This window comes from Leopardus geoffroyi, chromosome D1 (genome assembly GCF_018350155.1).
Source record: "Leopardus geoffroyi isolate Oge1 chromosome D1, O.geoffroyi_Oge1_pat1.0, whole genome shotgun sequence".
NCBI classification, from domain to species: domain Eukaryota; kingdom Metazoa; phylum Chordata; class Mammalia; order Carnivora; family Felidae; genus Leopardus; species Leopardus geoffroyi.
Window position 1 is genome coordinate 39,716,695 of NC_059329.1, and position 25,077 is coordinate 39,741,771.

The window sequence follows — 25,077 nt, forward strand, 5'->3', positions numbered from 1 at the left end:
CAGGGCCAGGCTGCCCGCCTCCACCATGCCCGGCTGGCTTCCTTGACATCCGGGTAGAAATGCAGCCCATGGCTATTCAGAAGAGTTCAGCTTTGCAGCAAGTGGGGGAGAGATCCCAAAAGGAATTCTGTGAGGAAATCATAAGACTTACAAGTGTTCATTCCAGTCTATACCTGCTATGGGATTTGGGCTGGAAGAACCAGCTCCGGTCCCTGGTACAACTCCGGCTTCTGTTTGCACACACCCAGGGATGGGGAGCTCACTACTTCAGTAAAGCAGCTCAGTGGATCGTCAGAGAATTTTCATTAATAATAGCTAATATTTATTGAGTGATCACCAGGCGTTGGAAACTGTGATACGCTCCTTATAGGTATTGTCTCACTGAAACTTCTTTCTGCTGCAGGAGGTTGGGTCACAGCACTATTGTAGTGTATCTATTTCATAAGTACGTAACTGACGCTGGAAGACTAAGGAGTTTATCCCAGATCACACAGCCATTACTGGCAGACCTAAATTCTGACTCCAGAGTCCATGAATGCATCTATTACACCCACACGGCCTCAGTTCTCTTTACCAGAACCTTCCTCATTTGGATCTTTAACCACCGATCCTCATTCTGGCAATGACTGGGCGTCCCAAAGCTTCCTTTCTCCAAGATGAGAGGTTCTGCAGCAGAGGCGGTACCCACCCCCGCCCCCCGCGTGGCGTGGCGGCGTAAGAGGTGTTAGCAGTGTCGGAGAAGGAGAGGAGGGGCCAGCCTGCAGGGATCCTGGGAGCCTCCTCAGTGCCCCTCAGGGCTTGCAGATTCACAGCTACCAAAGTTCTGAGCATGCGGTCCCAAGACCAGCAGCATTACCTAGAAACCTGTTAAAAATGCAAACTCTGAGGCCTTCCCCCAAGACTACTGAATGAGAAATGGAATGCGGCCTAGCAATTGTATTTTATTTTTTAAATGGTCATTTATTTATTTTTGAGAGAGGGAGAGTGCGAGCGGGGGAGGGTCAGAGAGAGAGGAAAACAGACTCCAAAGCAATCTCCGCACTGTCAGCCCCACGTGGGGCTCGAACTCACCAACCAACCGCGACCTGAGCCAAAGTCGGACGCTTAAGTGACTGTAATTGCATTTTAACAAGACCTCCGGTGATTCTGATCCAGCTAAATGTTGAGAACCACTGCATTATAGCCTTGGAGAAAGGGGAGGGGCAAATGGAATTATTTAACTTTCCTCCCTAACCCCCAAAGCATCCCTAGAAGTAATAACATTTGCAGGATGCCAGAAAAAATTCATTTCTCCCAGAAAGAGCTGGCACAGGTGCCCCACACATCCCTCTTACCTGGCAGGCCTCCATTGCTTTGGCTTTAGGCTTTGTTAAGTGCTTCTTTGAGGGGTTATGAGCCTTCAGCGGCTAGCCCCTTAGTGCGGATTCACTCAGTAGTTACCAATCTTGGCTGCACACTGGAATAACATGAGAACTTTTATTTTGTATATTATTAAGTTTATTTATTTTGAGAGAGAGAGAGAGCACGGGGAAGGGGCAGAGAGAGAGCAAAAGAGAGAGAATCCCAAGCAGGCTCTGCACTGTCATTGCATAGCCCAATGTGGGGCTCAAACTCATGAACCAAACCATGAGATGGGGACCTGAGCTGAAATCAAGAGTCAGATGCTTAACCCACTGAGCCACCTATGCGCCCCCCACATGGGGACTTTTAAAGATCGCAAAGGCTTCCGTCCCTCTTTCCTTTCCCCCCAAATGATTCTGAGTACCTCTACCCAAAGGGGTAGGATTCTTAAAAGTTTCGCCAGATGATCTAATGTTCAATCAAGGATGTCAGGATTCAATCAGGCTTCTCGGCTATGGTGAATGAGTAGATAAGGTCAAGTGGCCCACTTGGGTCCAATGAGCTGTGGCCGGGGAGGCCGGCTGAAAGGCCCTGTGCATGGGAATTCTGAGAACGATGGCAGTGGAGCTGGTCAGGCACCACATTAACTAATAATGGCCTTGCACGCAGAGCGAGCGACCCGAATTGGTGCTCTGTGAATGTTAGTCCCCTTGGCCTCCCTTCCTAAGTGCTTGTTGAATGGAAGGAGACTGGATTGGATTCTCATGGCCTGGAATCAGAGCTCCATCTGGGTGAGAAAATCAGGGAAGGGAGCTCCCCCTGTGCCCCGGCTATCAGCTTCTCACAGCCTTAAGGGTTTTGGGGGGGGGTTTTATTGGATCATTGACAGCCAAGCCTTGATGGTCCCTAATTACAAATGAGGAAATAGAGGGGCAGAGAGATAAAAAGCTTTGCAGAGTCATCCAGCCAGGGTGTGGTGCCACCCAAACGGCACCTGTGGCTTTTGGTTACACACAGTGTGAGTAGAGTGGCCTTCCCAGGCCCACATCCTGCCCTTCTCTGCCACCCTCTGCTCCGGCAGGCAGGTGTGCCTTCTCAGGGTCTGAGGAAGCCTGCGGAGTGTTCTCTGTGTGGTCAGAGAAGAAGCCAGAAGGGACGCCAGGATACCCGGGGAGTGTGGCAGTCCAGAAGGCACAAGTGTGCTTCAGGTAGGAGAGGTGGCCAGCGGTGCCCAGGAGGAGAAGGTCGTTTGCTGAGAAGGAAGAGGAATTTGGAGGTCTAAAGAGATTGGAGGGAGCTGGTCATAGTAATCGTGGAAAAGGGAGTAAATTCACAAGAAAAAGCGTTGTGAGGTTGGCAGTATGGAGGGTCCTCTTGAATTTGGTGATCATGAATGTGTGCTGGAAACCGTGTGCTTTGTTCTGGAGGGTGTCTGTTGAGGGACATTCTCCCGCAGTGTTGACGGCTCGGGTTTGAGCAGAGAGGAAGTAGAGAGCTGTGGACCCAGACTCGGCAGATGTGATGAAAACACAGACACCAGTGGAGTAGGAAGAACTGACAAGAGTGCTTGGAACATGGCAGGCCATGGTACCCAGGCTGGCTAGGGAGGGAAATGAGGATTATGGATGGGGAAAAGTGGAAGGAGTCGGAAGGGAAGGACGCATGAGGCCAGTGGGAGCAGTTGAAGAGTAAACAGGAACGAGAAAAGGCTGTGGTCAGGGCGGGCTGCTTTACTGGAGGCCAAGGGTGAATGTTCTGGTAGGCAAGGGTGCTGGATGGGTTGTCCAGGGGGATGCTGGAGGTGCTTACAGCGATGCCAAGCCCCACAGGAGAGTTGCCAGTGTGTTCGGAGAATGAATCAGAGGGGTGCCTGGGTGGCTCAGTTGGTTAAACGTCTGACTCTTGAGTTCAGCTCAGATCACGATCTCACCGTCGTGAGATCAAGCTCCGAGTCTGGTTCTGTGCCGAGTGTGGAGTCTGCTTAGGATCCATTCTCTCTCTCTCTCTCTCTCATTCTGTCTCAAAAAAAAAAAAAAAAAAAAAAAAGAAGGGGCGCCTGGGTGGCTTAGTTGGTTGAGCATCCGACTTTGCCTCAGGTCATGCTCCGGTCATGATCTCGCGGCTCATGGGTTCAAGCCCCACGTTGGACTCTGTGGTGACCGCTCAGAGCCTGGAGCCCGCTTCAGATTCTCTGTCTCCCCCTCTCTCTCCCCCTCCCCTGCTCACACTCTGTCTCTCTGTCTCTCAAAAATAAATAAACATTAAAAAAAAATTTTACAAAAAGGAGAAGGAGAAGAAGAAAGACTGGGGGATTTCTCCTGCTGTTGAGGGGAGAGGGTGGAATAACCAACTGCAAGAGAACAGATTTTATTTTGCAAGGCAGTGGAAAGTGTCTAAACCAGTGCTGTCTAAAAGAAATATATTGCAAGCCATATATGTAATTTTGAATTTTCTAGTGGCCACATTAGAAAAGTAAAAAGAAACAGGTGTGATTTAATCATATATTTTTAACCCAATATATTCAGGGTATTATTCCAACATGTAATCAATGTAAAAAAATTACTAATGAGATATTTTGCCTTCTGTTTAACATACTAAATGCTGTCTTCAAAATCTGGGGTGTATTTACACTTAGGGCACATCTCCGTTCGGACTGGCCAATTCCAAGTGCCCAATAGCTACATGTGTGGCTAGTAGCTCCCGTACTGGCAAGCCCAGCTCGGGACTGTTGCCTCTGGTGACATGGGCCTCGCAAGTCTCTACCAGCACTGAGCCATGTGCGATGTGGGGAAATATAAAAGAGGTGTAAAACTCCACCTCTGTCCTCAGTGTTTTATTTTTATTAGAGGCGTCTGTGGAGCATTGAAAGTGCTTTGGGGGGGCTCCTGGGTGGCTCAGTCAGTTGAGGGTCCAACTTCAGCTCAGGTTATGATCTCAGGTTTCATGAGTTCGAGCCCCACATGGGGCTCACTGCTGTCAGCCTGTCAGCCCAGAGCCGGCTTCAGATCCTCTGTCCCCCTCTCTCTGCCCCTCCCCCGCTTGCACTCTCCCCAGAATAAATAAATGTTAAAAGAAAGGAAAAGAAAAGAAAGTGCCTTGAGTTCCAGCCTCAGCTCTGATTTTCTAGTTGGTGAGAGCTTGGGCTCTGTGTTACGCCTCTGGGCCTCCGTGTCCTTGTCCGGAAAGTAATGTAAAGTAAATAAGCAAGTGAAGCATAGTTCTTTTTTTTTTTTTTTTTTTTGATAGTTTATGTATTTTTTTTGATAGTTTATGTATTTATTTTGAGGAGCAGATGTGTGGGGGAGGGGCGGAGAGAGAGGGAGAAAATCCCAAGCAGGTTCCACACTGTCAGCACAGAGCCCAACGCGGTGGGGGTGGGGTGGGGTGGCGTGGGGGTAGTCTTAATCTCACGAACCTTAAGGTCATGACTTGAGCTGAAATCAAGAGTGGTCTCTCAGCCATCTGAGCCACCCAGGCAGCCCGTGAAGCATATTAACCCAGGTCTCCTGCCTGCCTGCCTCCCAGGTGGAGATAGTACCTGTGAATTACTAACATTTTCCAATGTGAAAAGTCCGTGGCTCAGATTGGCATGCAACTTATTTATTTTGAGGATCACGCCATTTTTTTATTTTTTAAGTAATTCACAAACTTGCTAAAATAGCCCAACTGTCCAAAAAGGCATAAAGTGAAATGTAAGGCTTTCTTCAACCCCAGACACCCAGTCCGTCCCCAAAGACGAGCACATGACTGGTTTTTAGAGTATCCTTCCAGAGATTTTCTATGTCGTTATGTGGATAAATCTATGTGCGTGTGTATATACATATTGTTACTTAAATGGAAATATTCTCTATATACTGTTATGCCTTGTGCTTTTTCATTATTTTTTAGATAATCGAATATCAGTGCGTATAGATGTGTCTCATTCTTTAAATGTCTCTGTAGTACTAGAATATGAATATTGATAATTTTGTTTAACCAGTTGTGACATAGGAAGAAATACATATTTGGTTACCTCTCCCTGGTTCCTGACACAGAGCCCCTCATATCCTAGTCATTTACTAGGTAATAGGAGCATCTCCTGTTACAATATTTGGTCTTACTCCTTGGTTCCTGACACAAAAGCTAACTGAGGTCCTTGGAATCTCCAGAGTGATGTCTGTCTTTTTGTTTGCCAATGAGGTGACTTTTGGAAGATGAAGGCTGGTTGGTAGAGGAGCTAACCATGGGATTAGAAAGTTAGAACTTTCAGCCCTAACCTCCTTCCACCACAACCTCTGGAGATAAGAGAGAGGCTAGGGATTGAGTCAGTCACCAATGGCCAATGATTTTATCAACTCTTCCCAAGTAAGGGAACTTCCCCCCAGATGCTAACTGAAGAAGCTTGGAGAGCTTCTGGATTGGTGAGCCCATCAAGGTGCTGGGAGGGTGGCACACCTGGAGAGGGCATGGAACCTTTGCACATACCTGCCTACACCTCTCTTCCGTGTCGCTCTTCCTGAGTTGTATCCTTTATAAAAATAACAGATAATAGTAGAGTGCTTTCCTGAATTCTGTGAGCCATTCTAGCAAACTATTGAACCTGAGGAGGGGGTGGCGGAAACCTCTGTTTTATAGCCAGTTGGTCGGAAGTAAAGGAGGCCCAGGGGCGCCCTGGCGGGCTCGGTCAATTAAACATCCAACTCTTGATTTCGGCTCAGGTCATGATCTCGAGGTTCGTGAGGTCTAGGCCCACATTGGGCTCTGCACCTACAGTGCGAAACTTGCTCGGGATTCCCTATCTCCCTCTCTCTGTGCCTCTTCACCTCCCCCCTAAATAAATAAACATTTAAAAAAAGGTAGTACGGAGGCCTGGACTTGTAGTTGGTGTCTACAGTGGGGGCGGTCTCATAAGACTGAGCCCTTTAGGGGTGGGGTGTGCTCTCCCTGCGGGTAGTTGGTGTTGGAAGAGTTACGAGTAGTGTAAGAGCCCGTTTTCCCTTACTGGTCTCTTACTGGTGAGCATATAGGATGCCTCTGGTCTTTTGCTACTACAAAAGACTACACTGTGCTTCAGTAACAAAACCTACATTTGTGTTCCCTTATTACTTGTAGGATCCGTTCATAACCATGGAATTTCTGGGTCAAGAGGTGTGTGCTAATACTATTTTCATAGATTTTACCATGTTGCCCTCCAAGAAGGTGACATTTACAAATCCCCACAGTAATGTTGGAGTATAACTTCGTCCTGCTTCTGACAACGTAACGTTATCAGACTGCTTCGTCCTTCCCAGCGGACAGCGGCCGACCCATTCAGCTTTCCCAGCCGGGGTTTTGCTGGGCTGTGATAATTGCATAAGACAGGTGGTCACAGGCGGTGACCCACAGAAATGCTATTTTGGAGTGATTTTTTTTTTTGGTTGGGGTACAACTACAGGAACCTGATGCAGGGGAGCCCCCTGCAAGCCTTCGCCTAAAGCTGCATCTGTCCATACTGTTTGGATTTGGCTGACAACTGGGTGACTCCTCAAGGCCATTCATTATACAGTAAGATGGTCAGGGGCGAGCTGAGCTTTGGTCCCTGAGTAATCAGGCACTGAGAGGGAGAATTACTACCTGAGCTAACAGGAGGGGTAGATACCCTGTAAACTGGGCACACGTGTCCATCCTCAACACCATTCATGGCGTCTAAACCCAAATGCCAATGTTTAGGGTTGCCATGCTGGCCTCCAACGTAGAACGGTCTCCAAAATTCCAGGCTACTTGTTTCAAGAATGACAGAGGTTAGGGGCGCCTTGGTGGCTCAGTTGGTTAAGTGTCCAACTTCGGCTCAGGTCACGATCTCACGGTCCGCGAGTTCGAGCCTTGAGTCGGGCCCTGTGCTGACGGCTCAGAGCCTGAAGCCTGCTTCGGATTCTGGGTCTCCCTCGCTCTCTGTCCCTCCCCCCACTCGTGCTCTCTCTGTCTCTCAAAATAAATAAACATTAAAAAGAAGAATGACAAAAGTTAGGCAGCGAGGTAAATATTTTAGTTGCAGCTTAAAACTGCTGTTTCTCCTTTGAGCTCTTTGGCCCTCAGCAGACTTGGAGGGGAAGGGGCCTCACCAGCATCCCCCTCAGCTCGGCACAGATCCTCCTGTTCCTGATCCCTCCAGAGGGGCAGCAGTTTGACAGGCAGGGCACGTGTGTCTTTATTCGTCCATTCCAGTATATTCTGAGTGTGCACAAAGTGCCAGGCACCGTGCTGGGCTCTGGGGCTTCTGAAATGACTGGAAACGAGTTCCAGGCAGACCTACTGTGCACACGCTCACTTCCTGCTGCCCTCGCTCCCCGCCAAGTACAGGCCAAAGCCAGTGCCTGGGGTTGTTCTCGACTGTTGGGGCTCGGTCATGGGTTGTCCTGAAGGTGTGTAGGACAGGCGCATGTGGTGGGCTCAGGGCAGTGTGAGCCATGTGGTGTAAATGTTCCATCTGCTGCCAGATCGCCCTCCAGGAAGCCCCGTTCAGATCACGCTGTGCCTCTATTTAACTGCCATCTGAGGGCCTCCCTGCCCGAGGGCTAACTCCCTCAGATAATCTCCAGCTTGCTACAGATTCCTCAGGCTACCTACCACCCTTTTACTCAGCAGGGCCGGAGGGAGCGGAGGATCCTTCTTGCCTCCCTGGGTGGGCTCACTGTTCTCCCAGCCAGGATGGCGCTTCCTCCCTTTCCCACAATTTTAAAATTTTATCCTTCAAGGCTCTGCTTCTCTTTCTTTAAGCTTATTTGTTTATTTTGAGAGACAGAAAGAGCATGAGCGTGGGAGGGGCAGAGAGAGAGAAAGAGAGAGGGAACCTCAAGCAGGCTCCGTGCTGTCGATGTGGAGCTCAATGCGGGGCTCGAACCCATGAACCTGAGCTGAAATCACGACCCGAGCTGAAATCAAAAGTTGGACGCTTAACCAAGTGAGCCACGTAGGTGCCCCGCGGCTTCGTTTCATTGAGGGTCTGTCTGCTCCCTTCCCCAGCTCCTTGCAAACTTCCTGGCTCCTACCAAGGCAGTGAAATGCAGACTGGATGTCACTCTCAGTTCAGCCACTTAATGTGACATTGCACAAATTCTGTGTCTGTCTGCTCCCTTCCCCAGCTCCTTGCAAACTCCCTGGCTCGTACCAGGGCAGTGAAATGCACACCGGATGTCAGTCTCAGTTCAGCCACTTAATGTGACATTGCACAAATTCTGTAACCTCAGTGAACTTAACATGTGCTACTCTGTCAAATGGGGATAATAATAATACTGTTCACCAGGCCACACCCGCGAGCCAGCGCCCTGTTGCGGAGAATGCGATGGCGTTCTGGGGTGGCATTCAGTGACTGTGGGGCTGCAGTGGGATTGCTGACCTTGGAGATGCGTTAGGAAGGCAGAGCGTTAAGGGAAGAGTGGCTTTGGCCCTCCCTCACCTCTGCCTCTGCCCCCCACCCTCGGGTGCCTCAGAGATCAGCTCTTGTGTACCTTGGAGTTTTCTCGTTGCTCCTCAACATTTCTGTGAGTCTCCGCGTAGCCGACAGTCCTGGTTTGCTTCTGGCACTGACACTCCCCAATCCTGGGAAAACCCCTGGGCACCCCGGGAGGGCTGGTCATCCCAAGGCTAGTGACACAGACCTGAGCCGAGGAGAGCAAGCACGGGGGCCCAAGTGCTGTGCCCTGCGGGGCCTCACACGTGTCCTGTCACCCGCCCTCCCCCGCCTCACAGCCTTCGTCTGGAGGCTTTTCGGTCCTCTTTCCACAGCAGAGGAAGCTGAGGCTCTCGAAGGTGAAGGGATTTCTCCATGGGGAGGACACCGCCCGGGCTGAGTCCACGTGGATCTGCTCACATCATGGGCCTCCACCACACCTCCCCACCTCTTGGAATAACACTTCTGTCCTGTGCTTCCTCGCTCCGCCGCCCTGCTCCAGCAGTGTTCCTGATGTAGGCTTTCTGACTTCCAGTTTACTGCTCACAGGCTCGCTCAGGGTGACAGCAACACTTGCTGGTGCTCGGCTGTGTCAGATGGTCACGCTGGCTGCACAGGTGGCTTTCCGGATAAGATGAGTTGTCCCGATAGAGGTGGCCTCCATGACTCCTGACACCCAGAGTCTGCACCAGCCATCCGTCCATTAGTCGATACCCTTGTTCATCGAAATTGTGGTCTGAATAGGCTTGACCTTTGCTGTGATTTCAGGAAATAGATCCATCTTCAATCATCCATTTCTTTAAAGCAGCAAAATACAACCTCTGTAATTTATTTGTCAGAAAAGGAGTAAGGAACCATTCTGAGTAGGATATTCCAGCCCATTCCTGGTAGCTGATTTCTGCTGGCACTTTCCCTCTGATTAGTTTCTTTTTCTTAATGTTTATTTATTTTGAGAGAGCGAGCACACGCGGTGGAGGGGCAGAGAGAGAGGGAGGGGGAGAGAGAGTCCCAAGCAGGTTCTGTGCTGTCAGCCCAGAGCCTGACACAGGGCTCAATCTCACCAAGTGTGAGATCATGACTTGAGCCGAAATCGAGAGTCAGAGGTGCCCCTCCCTCTGATTAGTTCTAAGTGGGTCTCCCCAGTACCAGGAAGTCAGGCTTTCAAGGAGCACCTTGGTTCAGGTTCCAGTGACTTCTGCCTTATTAAAAATCTTTAATTCTGTGACACCTTCTTTAAAGGAGGGATGTGCATCTGGGAAATGGGTAGAATTTAGTTCTTCTCTGCTTTTCACATAGAAAGCAAGTGAAGATATAAACCAAGGTCAGCTTTTAACCTTTCTTTAAACTTTGTCCACCAGATTGCTTGGTCTATTCAGGAGAACCTTAAAAAGGTTATTTATTTATTTATTTATTTATTTATTTTTATTTTATTTTATCTTTTTTAACGTTTATTTATCTTTGGGACAGAGAGAAAGAGCATGAATGGGGGAGGGGCAGAGAGAGAGGGAGACACAGAATCAGAAGCAGGCTCCAGGCTCTGAGCCATCAGTCCAGAGCCTGACGCGGGGCTCGAACTCACGGACCGCAAGATCGTGACCTGAGCTGAAGTCGGACGCCCAACCGACTGAGCCACCCAGGCGCCCCTAAAAAGGTTTTTTAAAATACATTTTATTTTTTTATTCAGTAAACAACTGAAATTCAAAACTTATATAAATGTATAATTTGGAAAATAAAATTCCGTTGCCATCCAGTCTCTAAGGGGCAATCCCCGTTGACAGTGAACATATATTACTACAACATTTTCTGTATGTAATAGGTACCTATTTATACAAACGTAAATAAGATCATATTATGCTGCTTTATAAATCTATTTTTTAACCTAGTAACATGTTGTAGACACTCTCCCTTGTCCATGCAAAACTTATCCTTGTTAATGGCTGCCTGGCATCCATTTTACAAGTGAACTCTGATTTATTAAACCAACCTCCTTGAATAGAACATTTTGAGCCAGGTCTAAGGATTGGTCTCGCTACTAACTTTCTCTGGACTTGTTCTGAGTGATCTTAGCATGAGGTACAGAGGCGGGTTACTCATTAATTCAACTTTTTAAACTAAGGTGACAAGCAGTTTGCCTTTAAATTTTTAGAACTGTTAATTTTCCCTCCTAATTATAGATAGATAGGAAAAGGAACTCTTTGTTCTAAAAACCTAGTTAAATGCCTGGTTGGTTTGATTAGAAGGAGGTTTTAATATTAAAATCTTTATTATTTTTTTAAGTTTATTTATTTATTTTTTTTAGTTAATCTCTACACCCAAGATGAGGCTCAAACTCACAACCCCCAGATCAAGAGTCACATGCTTCCCTGACCTCGCCAACCAGACACCCCAGGAGGAGGTTTTTATGGTCAAAGGAAAAATACAGACTAGTCGATCAGTTTCCAGCTGTATCAGCGTCTCAGAAACTTGGGCTTGTTATTTTTGTCTGTTTGCTTTTCAGTTTTGCTATTTCTTGGGCCAGAGTACCTATAAGACTCAAAATGAAGGTCCCTAAGGGTATTGAAAGGGCTGGCAGTATCCCAGGAAACTAATCTGTCAGTAACCTTGACCAACATGTTTAACATGAGTGTGCGTGAAATATACATGTTGCGGTGCAGGTTTATCACTAGCTCTAAATATGGTTCTCCAAATCTTATGGTAATCATATTCCAACTGTTCGTATTTGGGGTCAGAGAAATCTGAAAACATAGATAAATGATCCTCACAAGGTGAAGTGGGAAAAACAGTTTTTTGTATGTTTGCTTTTTTTAATGGAAGTATAGTGGACGTACAGTGTTACACAGTGAGATTCCACAGGTCTTTATGTTATGCTGTGCTCACCACAAATGCAGTTACCCTCTGTCACCATACAACACTGTTGCGTTGACTACATTCCCTGTGCTGTACCTTTCATCCCCATGACTTGTCCCATAACTACAGCCTGTACCTCCCTCTCCCCTTCACCCATTTTACCCATCTCCTTACCCCCACCCCTCTGGAAACCATCAATTTCTTCTCTGCATTTATGGGCTTGTTTCTGCTTTTTGTTTGTTGGTTTGTTTTGTGTTTTAAATGTTACATGTAGGTTAAATCATACGGTATTTGAATTTCTCTGTCTGACTTATTTCATTTAGCATCACACTCTCAAGGTCCATCTGTGTTGTCCCAAATGGTAAGATCTCATCCTTTTTTATGACTAATACTCTATTGTGTGTGTGTGTGTGTGTGTGTGTGTGTGTGTGTGTGTGTGTATTCCAAACATTTTCGATCGGTGTGTTTTCATTCTTGTCTCTATGGATATTTTTATTTCTTTTTGATTTCCTCATTGAGGTCTGTCACCTCCCTGGTTAGGTTCACCCCCAGGTATTTTAGTCTTTATAGAGCAATTGCAAATGGAATGTTTTCTTAATTTCTATTTGTGCTACTTTATCACAGTATATAGAAATGCAACAGATTTCTACATATTCTATATTCAGCAATGACGGGATTCATTTAATATTGCTACATTTCTGGTGGTGTCTTTAGGAAAAAGTTTTGAATAAGACAAAACTGCACTTAAGTCCCATCCTTTCCATTTCCTAGCTACATGGGCATGTTGCTGACTCATGTAAAAAATTAGAAGGATTGGTAAGCACGTAAGTATGTATTATCGTAACTGGCACGTGAAGTCTTGCCTAAATTATAGTTCTCTTTCCTACTTGCGTGTTACCTTTTATTTTTATTTATTTATTTATTTATTTATTGTAACGTTTATTTATTTTTGAGACAGAGACAGAGCATGAACGGGGGAGGGTCAGAGAGAGGGAGACACAGAATCTGAAACAGGCTCCAGGCTCTGAGCTGTCAGCACAGAGCTTGACATGGGCTCGAACTCATGGACCGCGAGATCATGACCTGAGCCAAAGTCGACTGAGCCACCCAGGCGCCCCACATGTTACCTTTTAGATATGCAAATTTGTCAAACCATTTCAGCAGCAGCATTTCTCAGGAAATCTTACCCTTCTTGTTGCTATAAATATTTGTCATTCACTTATTCAACTCAACAAAGATTTACTGACCAATCCCTCTGTGTCCGGAATTCTGCTGGGGGACACAAAGATGAAGAAAATACTCCTGCCCTCTGAGGGCTGACCTGGAATTTGACCTCTGTTTTCTTCCTGAGAGAGGGGGCAAATGTGGCAAAATGTTAATAATTAGTGAATTAAGGAGAAGGTACATATTAATTGTACTTGCCTTTCAACTTTGCTGTGAATTTAACATGTTTTAAAGCCCAGAGTTGGCGAGAAAATCGATCTCTGTTACTCGGCCGTTGTAACCCGTGAGAACCATTATTACCTCCCGGTGTCTCCCCTTGATGTTTATCAGATTATGTCTAGTCACCTAGCCGAGGCCTTTCGGAGAGAAACACTAGTGGAAAATGCTGGGGATGGGAGAAGGCAGGGAGAAATGTCTGGAAAAGTTAACAGGTGTGGTTACCTAGAGCCACACAGCAGGGGCCTTGGAGCATCTGGACACCCAAAGATTGAGGGGCCAAACAGCAAGTGGAGGGTGGAAACCAAGGGATGGGCTCTGGGCTTAAGTCCTGCCCTGTTCGTTACCCAATGTCCAGCCGTCTCTGGCCGGTCCTCTCAGGGAGGGTGCGGGGGCATCTGTCACATTCCGTGCTCTCCACTGCCAACCAATGATGACTGATTTGAGCATAGAGATTAAATATGTGGGCTTTGGAGCCAGCTTGTGTGACTCTCAACCTTGCAGAATGAACTTGGACAAGCTAGTTAGTCCTGTTGACAATGAGGTTTTGCTCCATTCTCGATAGAATTGCAGTAGGTTGTGTGCGAGACATTAATGAGGCAATTTGTGCAGGTGGTTGCCCGGGGCTTGTGCACGGCACCCGCTTACTACACGTATGACGGCATATATGTATGACCTCAGTCAACGGTGCTAGTACACGGTTGTGCAGAAACTTCTGCTTGACGCCTCTTTGACTCACCCGCCGCCCACATCTAGTTCGCCAGCATGTTTCTTCTCCCCGTTCATGCCCTGTGAGGCTATGCCTCATCTCTTCTTCTTATTTTATTTTATTTTTTAATGTTTGTTTATTTTTGAGAGAGAGAGAGAGACAGAGCATGAGCAGGGTTGGGGCAGAGAGAGAGAGGGAGACACACAATCCAAAGCAGGCTCCAGGCTCCGAGCTGTCAGCACACAGCCCAACATGGGACTTGAACTCACAGACCGTGAGATCATGACCCGAGCTGAAGTCGGACGCTTAACCGACTGAGCCACCCAGGTGCCCCTAGACCTCCATCTCTTATCTGTCCCCTGCAGCAGCCACATGCCTGCTCTTCCTGCATCTGGGCTTATCCCCTCTCCCCCAGAATGTTCTCCACAGCAGACATTCTCAAGCTTAGCAGAGAATGTCCCCTCCTGCCTGAGCCCTCCTGTGGTTCCCATCAGCCATGAGTGAACCCCACTCCTGACCCTCACATTGTGGCCCGTGTCCTGCCAGCTCTCCAGCCCCACCTCTGTCTCTCCCCACTGCATTCTGACATGCTGGCCTTCCTTCTGTCCCTCAGACACACCAGCACTCACCATCCCCTCAGTTTGTTCACATGCTCCCTCTGCCTGACCTGCTCTTCCCTCAAGTCTCCACACGTTGCATGCCTGTCATTCAGGTCTCCATTCAAAGGTCATCTCCTCGGGGCGCCTGGGTGGCGCAGTTGGTTGGGCGTCCGACTTCAGCCAGGTCACGATCTCGCGGTCCGTGAGTTCGAGCCCCGCGTCGGGCTCTGGGCTGATGGCTCAGAGCCTGGAGCCTGTTTCCGATTCTGTGTCTCCCTCTCTCTCTGCCCCTCCCCCGTTCATGCTCTGTCTCTCTCTGTCCCAAAAATAAATAAACGTTGAAAAAAAAAAATTTAAAAAAAAAAAAAAAAAAGGTCATCTCCTCAAACCCCTTTGCACTGCTGGTGGGAATGCAAAGTGGTGCAGCCGCTCTGGAAAACAGTATGGAGGTTCCTCAAAAAAATGAAGAATAGGACTACCCTACAACCCAGCACTTGCACTACTAGGTATTTATCCAAAGGATAACAGGAGTGCTGATTCTATTGGGCCCAGGCACCCCACTGTTCATAGTAGCCAAAGTATGGAAAGAGTCCAAATGGCCATCGACTGGTGAATGGATAAAGAAGAGGAATATATATATACATACATACACACACACACACACACACACACACACACACACACACACACTGGAATATTACTCAGCTATCAAAAAGAATGAAATCTTGCCATTTGCAACAACATAGATGCAAGGAGAGTGTATTCTGCGAAGCAAAATTAGAGAAAAACAAATATCACATGACTTCACTTATGTATGGAATTTAAGACATGAAACAGATGAACATAAGGGAAGGGATGCAAAAAGAATATAAACACATAAGAGACTCTTAAATACAGAGAACCACCTGAGGGTTGCTAGAGGGGTTGTGGGTGGGAGGATGGGCTAAATGGGTGATGGGCATTATTCAGGAAGACGCTTGTTGGGATGAGCACTGGGTGTTATACGTAGGGGATGAATCACTGGATTCTACTCCTGAAATCAAATCGTTATTGCACTACATGCTAACTGACTTGGATGTAAATTTAAGAAAAAAAATAATTTAAAAAAAAAAAAAAAGGTCATCTCCTCTGCGAGATCTTCCCTGACCATTCTCTCTAGAGCCACCTTTACCCCACTGGTCACTAGTGCCCTGTTTTATTGTCTTTAAAGCACTTGTCATTATCCAGAATGATTTCATTTGTTTATTTCATCCTTGTGTGCCTCCCGTTTAGAATGGAGTCGCCAGGGAGGTTTACTGTTCATCCAGTAAACAGTCACCTTGGATCTTGTTCAGGGTGTGTGTGTGTGTGTGTGTGTGTGTGTGTGTACACACACACATATATACACACATACACACACACACACACACACACAAAATAGCACAGACTGAGGGGCTTAAGCAACAGAAATTCATTTTCTCATAGTTCCAGAGGATGGACAGTCCTAGATCCCGGGTCTAAGCACAGGTCAGTTCAGTTTCTGGTGAAATCTCTCTTCCTGTTTCTTGCTGCAACCTCACATAGCATTTTCTCTCATTTCCCCCTTGCATTCCCATGGAGAGGTAATGAGAGAGAGAGAGAGAGAGAGCTCTCTGGTGTCTCTTCTTATGAACACAGTAATCTTATTGGATCAGGGCCCTACCCTTATGACCTCATTTAACCTGGATTACCTCCTCTTTTTTTTTTTTTTTTTTTAATTTTTTTAAATGTTTATCTTAGAGAGAGAGACAGAGACAGAGTATGAGTGGGGAAGGGGCCGAGAGAGACACAGAACCTGAAGCAGGTTCCAGGCTCCGAGCTGTCAGCACAGAGCCCGATGCGGGGCTCAAACTCACAAACTGTGAGATCGTGACTTGAGCCGAAGTCAGACGCTTAACCGACTGAGCCACTCAGGTGCCCCTAACCTTGATTACCTCCTTAGCGGCTGCATCTTCAAATACAGTCACACTGGAGGTTGGGATTCCGACATGGGAGTTTCGTGATGCGGGGTACAATTACTCGGTCCATAATGTTCACCACTGTCGTGCCAGCACCAGAACCTAGAAGATAGCCTGGCATGTGCTAGGCACTCAATAAATAGTTGCTGAATAAATCAACGAGTGGTGAAAGTCCGCTTTCCTCTGAGTTCATACAGACGCTGCCCCACGTCTGGCATTCCATCCTGCAGGTCAGGGTGTGTCCCTGTACATCCCCCAGTCGGCCATCAATGCCACGGTGGAGGAAGACATCTTGCTCTCGGTTGAGTACTCCTGCCATGGCGTCCCCACCATTGAATGGAAGTACACCTCCAACTGGGGCGCACAGAAGATCGTGGAGTGGAAGCCGGGCACTCAGGCCAACATCTCCCAGAGCCACAAGGACAGGCTCTGCACTTTCGACAACGGCTCCATCCAGCTCTTCGGCGTGGGCGTGAGGGACTCGGGCTACTACATCATCACGGTGACGGAGCGCTTGGGGAGCAGCCAGTTTGGCACCATCGTGCTGCACGTGTCGGGTAAGGCAGCCCCCCCGGGGCCTGGCACCTCTCTGAACTGCCCACGTGTGGGGCAGCGACTTCGTGGTATTAAAAGAGCCATTATCTTCCCCTTGCCCTGCCCGCCCCGTAGAGATCCTCTACGAAGACCTCCATTTTGTGGCTGTCTTCCTTGCTTTGCTCGCTGCCGTGGCCGCGCTGTTAATCAGCCTCATGTGGGTTTGTAATAAGTGTGCGTATAAATTCCAGAGGAAGAGAAGACACAAACTCAAAGGTAATTCTCTGGGCCCTGTGGTGATCCATTCACGCTTTTATGGCTGGAGGTGGTTCTTGTTATCCTGGTCTCACCGAGAACCGCCCCCGTGGCTGGCGGGCAACTGACCGGCTTGTCTTTTGCTTTGCAGAGAGCACCACTGAGGAGATTGAGCTGCAAGATGTGGAGTGTTAGCCAAGGCTGCGCCCAATTACATTCCTACCTCAAGAGGAGAAGAGTATTTTCCACAAAGGGCGTGAACGCCGCCAACCCGCCCTCCCCGCCTCCTGCCGCCCGGCCAGTAGCCACACGGTCCCAAGGGGACTGCGGATGTTAGCGAAATTGACTCCGTGGACTCGAGGACTCTGGATTGGACAAAGTCCGTTCTAGTGCTTGCAAGAAGCTCAAGGAGAAGCGTGCTTGAGGCTTTGGGCCAGAGCCTCGCTCGGCTGCCGCTTTGCGGACTCACGCCAGTGGCCTCGTGCTGGTCGGGCCGCTTACTGGCTACGCTCGTCGCGGCCCTGGGGGTGGCCGCTGGAGGTGTCCCCGTGTCCGAGGCCGGAGTGGCCCCGGACCTAGCGTGCAGCCAGCATTGGACAGGCTCTCTGTGTTCCTTTCTGCTCTGCTGGTCCCTCCAGCCTCTGCTGCGGGAGCTACTGTGAGAAAACCCGAGGCTTTTAGATGATCTGCCTGCCATGCAGGGGGAGAGACTGGGCCCTAATGAGGTGCTTGGAGCAGACCCCGGGGCCTGGTTAGGGAGAGGGGCTCCGCTTGTTCCTGAGGGACCAGTGTCAGAAGCAAGGAATAGGGAGAAAATGACCTCTCTCTTCCTCTCGTAGCCCAACATTAGTTGGATTTTCCCTCCTCTGGCCCCTACTTAGGCCAGAGTGAGGAACACAGATGTTCATCTCCACTGTGGGCAGCAGCTGGCCTCCAAATGGCTTCCCGACAAGCCAGGTTCTGGTACCTAGGAAAGCGAGCCTGCGTGGTGGGTGGTACGACTGTGTCCCTCGTCACCAACACTTTGTCTCAAGTCAGGCCCTTGCTCCCTCCCAAGTGGGCTTAGGAACACTTGGCGCTCACCTACCTCACAGTCGGGGTATCAGGTGAAGCCCACAGTATGCACAGAGCTCGCTGAGCAATTTCAGGAAAGCAGGAGGATTCTTCAAGGGTCTGGAAAGCCAAGCAGGCTACCGAGTGCTGTAAACTGATACACACTCTGGTGTACTGGGGCTCCATGGGGACCTGGGGACTGGAGCACAAGTGGCCTGGGCTCTCAGGCTCTCGGCTTGTCAGTCACCGTGTTTACTTGAAAGTTTCTCCACCCCAACTTCCATTTGGCAAGCTCTAAATAGGCATGAACTTGTTTTCCATTATCCTTTCTCTCTCCAACACTCTTAGCTACAGACCAAACGCACCAGCCCAATTAGTGGAGCATTCCCTTCTCTTCTCCTCTTTGTTTTTTGAAATGTTTGTTTTTGCGAGAGACGGGTGGGGGGGGGGGGCGGGAGGGGCAGAGAGCGAGGGGGACAGAAGATTCAAAATGGGCTCTGTGCTGACAGCAGAGAGCCCGACTTGGGGTATGAACTCATGAACTGTGAGATCACGACCTGAGCCGAAGTCCCATGCTTCACCAACTGAGCCACTCAGGTGCCCCTGTCTTCGCTTGAAGTCCCCAGTGTCCATATCTTTCCTACTTCCCATGTGGCAAAAAAAAGTTGCCTGGAGAAGTTAGGCCTTTCTGTAAATAATCCGGGGTAACAAGAAGGGATTTTTGGGGTAGTCACACAGGAGCTCTGTGCTCTTAGAGAAAGACTCTAAAGGCATTACTTGATTCAAAAGGCAAGAGAGCAGTTGGTCTACACAACTGATTTGTAGCTTGAGCACCTGCACAGAGAAGGTTCTCACCCCCCCAGGCCACCTCCTGTGCACACACTTGTAAGCATGCACACCTGTGCCCTTTCCCCAGGCAGCAGTCAGGGGAACCAGTCCCCCACCGGGATGGGTTCCTCATACAAGTCCCCGCTATCATGAAGAAGCAGGGTGGGAGTACGGGAATAAAAAGGGGGTCGAGGATAATCGGATTAGTTCTTTCTTCTCTTTCCCACAGAAAGCGCATCAGCGGGAAACCCGTTTGGATCTGGGCAGCTGCTGGCATCTGTGTGTGCTCTCTTACACCACCTGCTTTCCAGAACTGTGCTTCTAGCTTGTCAGAAGTCAGGGGTGGTGATCTCCAGAATAAAAGGAGAAATGGAAAAGCGGAACCAGTGAGAGGCCTTCATGGCAAACCCAAATGTAAATTAAACTGCCCCCCACCCCAAAGCTCATGAAAAGTTATGCCCCTGGCTTTCCATTTCTTTATTTTGCACTTTTAAAGCTCCCTCCATCCTGAACAGTCTTGTGGAAAGTATTTGATTCCAGAGCCTGAAGTGTTTGTCTATTTTTCAGAAAAGAAAATCTGAAATTCCAGAGGTTGGCCACTGGAAACGTTAAGCTATAAGTTATGTTTTAAACTGTGAAAAAAAAAAAATTGTTGTAAAGAACAAAATAAAGCCTGAAAATAAAGCCCCAGCCCTTTGTGTGTGAGCCCAGTCCTGCCAAGCGCTCAGAGGCCCTGGGTGAGGTTTCCATCACCTGTGGGCATTAGCAAAACCCCCAGCCACAGCCATGGGTCTGGCACCTTTTTTAAATGATGAGGAACTGTAAACATGTTTTAGTGATTCTGAAAAACACCTTCCCGTCATTCTGCCCTGCATCCTCCCAGAAGCCTAATTGGAAGTTTTTGCTTCCAGAATATTAACCATAATTCAACAGAGTCCTTTCTGCTTCCGGAAAGGGCTGAAATAAAGATGTGACCATTGTACCACCGTGTTCAACAGTGCGTGAGATGCCGCACGGAACATAACATGCTCTGTCAACAGAACATCCTCTCAGATTGCGATCTAAGAAAATTAAAAAGGTATACACCGTACTTTATCATTTCATCGTGTTCCGGGTTTGGAAGGACGGCGGAGGCCCCCGTGGGAGGCACGCACAGCACGCCACGCCCCCTTGGGATAGAAGTCACAGGAAGGTGAGGAGCTGCGCAGTGCGAGGTAGCCAGTTCTGAGACCTGCCCTGAGCAGGAGCCTACTGTCAAACCCTGGGGCAAGGGGAACCCTCCCTCTGCCATCGGTTTCATATGCCAGCCTGGGTTTCTTTGGCCGCTGCAGGGAAGCATCGAGCACCTCTGGTTTAGGGACGCGGAGCCAGCCCTGTGGCCACTGTGGGCACGTCTGTCCACCACACAACTTCTCAAGGGGTGGCGGCCTTTCCAGTCTGCGCGTGGTGAGGCTCAGGACACCACTTCCACTGCCTTTTAGAAATCGGGTGGGCGTTGGGGCTTGGTTTCATTGCAAAGGTGAGAAATCCTTCTTTAAAATTGAAATGATACTCAAGTCTGTATATAAAGTAAAAAGTAAAATTCTCCCTCAAGTCCTACTCCCCAGAGGGAAGAGTAGTTACATCGGGCATGTATCCTTCTAGCCGTAGGCATCCGTGAACACACCTCTCTCTCTCTCTCTCTCTTTCTCTCCATGCACACATCCCAATAGTCCATCTGTTTTCTTTTTAGGCAAATGGGCTTCTGTGATATGTGTTATCCTACAATTGGCTTGTTTTCCCTTAATGTTTCTTAGGCATTATTTCGTGTCTCTACTTATTCCTAAACTTCATTCTTATTGCCTGCACAGTGCAATCCCTAGCATGGATACATTACAATTGTTCACTCAGAAGGCACTTTTTATTTCAAATGATATATACAAAAATAAATATCTTGAGCCATCTTTCTTTCAATGGCAGACTTGTTCCTTCAACCAAGGTGGCTGCTGCTTGTTAACTAACACAGTCAGCTCTGTTCCCTAGGAATCCTTTACTCTTTCAGGACTTCAGAGTGATTGTTTCATCATATTGGTGGGTTTTATTGTAAAGCTTATTAGGGACTATTTGGAGGAGGGAGAAAGAGTATTGTTCATGTAAAAGAAATCCAAAGTTTCAGCTTTAAAATTTCTTGTGTGTGTGTATTTTTGACAGAGAGAGAGAGAGATAGAGCATGAGCGGGGGAGGGGCAGAGAGAGAGGGAGACACAGAATCGGAAACAGGCTCCAGGCTCTGAGCTATCAGCACAGAGCCCAACGCAGGGCTTGAACTCACAGACCGCGAGATCATGACCTGAGCTGAAGTCAGACACTCAACTGACTGAGCCACCCAGGCACCCCTAAAGTTTCAGCTTTAGATGTCACCTTATAAAGTGGAAACAGGTAGGTTACATTCCTTTGATGCAACAGACCAGGGTTTGTTTTGGGCAGTTCTGGCCCTAAAAATGTTAAAAGTATTTTTCCTTCAGGTACTTCATGGTTTGAACAATTTCTTTTCTTGCCAAACAAAATGAATTTATTAAACAATTATTTATTTTCCTGTTTTTATGAATCACAAATACTAAAGTGTCAATTAGAATTCTTGGTCAGAACGAAATCATTGGTATCACTTTGATTTGATGGTGTTCTGGCAAAGAAATCTGATGGTGAAGTTTTGTTGGGTAAATGTGTGATCGCCTTTAGGCTTTTTCAAATACTAAACACAGATCACAGTTCTCTATTACTGCCTTTTGGGTCCCAAGGGGCTTGGACCGGGAGTATTTGTAAAGTGCGTCAAAAGAAAAGCTGTGAATAGATTTAGGTAAGAGACACATCACTGGCTTCATCTAAATTATTGGGAAGTTTTGCAGATTGTATGTTACTTTTTGGGGGGGGTGGGTTAATCTTAAATTACATGAATAAATACAGCCAAGACTCTACTAAGAGAAATGTACATTTTTAACCTCAGAAAGCTTTGGTTTCTGTTTTTTTTACGTTTATTTATTTTTGAGACAGAGAGAGACAGAGCATGAACAGGGGAGGGGCAGGGAGAGAGGGAGACACAGAATCTGAAACGGGCTCCAGGCTCTGAGCTGGCAGCACAGAGCCCGACGCGGGGCTCGAACTCACGGACCGTGAGATCATGACCTGAGCCGAAGTCGGACGCTTAACCGACTGAGCCACCCAGGTGCCGCACTTTGGTTTCTGTTTTAATTGAAGTATGATCCACACGCAATGTTATGTCACCGTGTAACACCGTGTAACGTTATTACAATATTGACTGTATTTCTTGTGCTGTACTTTTAATCTCTGTGACTTTTCATAATTTGAAGTTTGTACCTCTTAATCCCCTTTATCAATTTCACCCATTCCCCCACCCACCTCCCTCTGGCAACCACCAGTTTGTTCTCTGTATTCGAGTCTGTTTCCGTTTCTTCTTTTGTGTTTCGATTCCACATATGAGTGAAATCCTATGGTATTTCTCTGACTTGTTTCACTTAGCATAATAGGTGTATATACATATATAGAAGTACACACACACACACCACTCTTCTTTATCCATTCATCTATTGATGAAAACTTGGGTTGCCTCTATACCTTGGCTATTGTAAATCATGCTGCAATAAACACAGGAGGTCCATATCTTTTCATTTTCTTTGGGTAAATATCCAGCAGTGGAAATACTGGATCACAGGTATTTCTGTTTTTAATTTTTTGGGGAACTTCCACACCGTCTTCCAGTGTGGTTGCGCGAGTTTGCATTCCCACCAACAGTGCATGAGGGGTCCGTTTCCCCTACATCCTCACCAACATGGTTATTTCTTGTCGTTTTGATACTAGGCATTCTGCCAGGTGTGAGGTGGCATCTCATTGTGGTTTTGATTTGCATTTTCCTGATGCTGAGTGATGCTGACTATCTTTTCATAAGTCTGTTATCCATCTGTATATCTTCTTTGAGAAAATGGCTATTAAGTTCCTCTGCCCATTTTAAAATCAGGTTGTGGCTTTTTTTTTTTTTTTTTTTTTTTTGGTGTGGAGCTTTATCAGCTCTTTATATATTTTGGATTTTAACCCCTTTTGGCTATATCATTTGCACATATCTTTAACAGGTTGCATTTTGGTTTTGTTGATAGTTTCCTTTGCTGTGCAGAAGCTTTTTATTTTGACGAAGTCTCAGTAGTTTATTTTTGCTTTTGTTTCCCTTGAGACATATCCTTAAATATTTGCTAAGGCCGACATCCAAGAGATTACTATCTATGTTTTCATTTAGGAGTTTTATGGTTTCAGGTCTCATATTTACATCTTTAACCCATTTGAGTTAATTTTGTGTATGGTGAAAGAAAGCGGTCCAATTTCATTCTTCTGCATGTAGTTGTCCAGTTTTCCCAACACGATTTGTTGAAGAGACTTTTTCCCATTGCATATTCCTGCCACCTTTGTCCTAAATTAACTGACCATGTAGCTATGGGTTTATTTCTAGGCTCTCTATCCTGTTGCACGTGTGCTTTTATATCTCAAACTTCTCCCTCATCTATCACTTCAAGCCAAATATAGTCGGTTCGACAACAAATGTTTCACAATCAGTAAATAGGAAGAGAAATAAAGTATAATACGGAAGTTTTCCTGGTTCCTCATCAAGGGGAGCCAGAATATTGGGAGCAGAAAAACACGTTGGCCATTTGGTGAGCTCAACTTTTAAAGAAGTACAAATGAGCACCAGTTATTTCGGGCTCCTTTACCATAATTTAGGCCATTTCCTTTTTTGGGTATTTAGATCGGTCTCAATTTTTCAGTTTGCAGACAGTGATCTCTGTGACTCTGTCCTTTGCGAAGTATGCCTAGAGGATGAATTTCTAGAGGTGGACTTGTAAATAGGAAACAGCAAACTTGAGAACGAAGACGAAGCTCCAGTCACAAAGTTCGCGTAGCACTTGCCACTTGGCACTTGGCACTTGCTATTTCAGACACAGGGTTTCTCAGCTGTGAACTGCCTGTCAACATCAGTTCCCACCCTGAAGTGAGAGTCAGAGACTTTAGTCCCAAGGCAACGAGGAACTGGAGTACGAAGTAGAAGTGAACCAAGGTATGGAAAGAAATTGACCACAGAGCATGGCTTTCAAAATGAACTGGAAAAAACCAAAAATCTTCATGGCCACAGATGCACTCGCTGTCTTTGTCACCTGTAAATTTGAGCAAAACAGGACATTCTAAAATGCTTTCTCCTACTGATAAATACAAATAAAGCCGGCGTCTTAACCACTTACTGACTTCTAAAACGCTGGACTTTCCGAGAACAGCCACTTAATGTTTTCTATCTGCCAGCCCTTTGGAACTTCACATCCATTGCCAACCATACTGAGACCTTTGAACCACCACTGAGGTGAGCAGGGGCATTCTTGTCCTTGTTTTAACACGTAAGGGACCGGGTGCAGCCAGGGTAACGTTGCCAAACGGAGACAGCTAAGCAGGGGTAGAACCGACATCAGAACCCAGCTCTTTTGCCAGCCCATTAAACACACGGTTAGGGACTAACTGGTTTGCTCCCTCTGGCCTCCCAACTTTCACGGTATATTCTTCCATTGCCGGGTCATCCAGGTTGCAACATTAATTAAGCTGGAGAATGTGAATCAACACAAGGCACACGAGTTGCTGGCCCAGCGGCCGAGCTGCCATCTTCCCCCTGCCTCTCCTTCCTTTTCCACTGTTTTCTAAGTAGCGGGTAATGGCTCTTCACTCCCCAGCAATGAAGATCGTGGCAGCATGCGGTTGCTCCACTGTCCTCAGATGAAGCTTAAGAGAGCGCGTGGTTACACCTTGGGCTCTCCGCTTCACTCGGTGTGGTCGTTGCACTGGCTCCTGACCAGATAATCCTACACAACAAAGCGTTCGTTTATTCTAGTTGATAGCCATTTTATGTCTATTATAGTAAGAGGGGGGCTTTTATTCTGGATCTCTTTCAACTGTAACTCTTCTAATAACTCATTTTTATTATATTTACCAAATTATCAATTTGCAGTGGATGGAAATTAAACAAAAAACAACAAAACCCCCACCAAAACGAAGTCTCCTGGCA

The 25,077-nt window shown here is 47.3% G+C and overlaps 1 protein-coding gene across 1 annotated transcript in view; it reads left to right on the top strand.

Annotated features, from left to right (window-relative positions):
* The window catches only part of VSTM5 (V-set and transmembrane domain containing 5), a 32,380-nt gene extending 12,624 nt beyond the window's left edge, over positions 1 to 19,756 (top strand). Inside the window, exons 2-5 of the mRNA XM_045483617.1 lie at positions 16,551 to 16,877; positions 16,990 to 17,130; positions 17,261 to 17,834; positions 19,220 to 19,756. Of these exons, the coding sequence (XP_045339573.1) occupies positions 16,551 to 16,877; positions 16,990 to 17,130; positions 17,261 to 17,304 (512 nt within the window). The 3' untranslated portion in view covers positions 17,305 to 17,834; positions 19,220 to 19,756. The remainder of the gene's footprint in view (positions 1 to 16,550; positions 16,878 to 16,989; positions 17,131 to 17,260; positions 17,835 to 19,219) is intronic.
* The last annotated feature ends 5,321 nt before the right edge of the window (positions 19,757 to 25,077 follow it).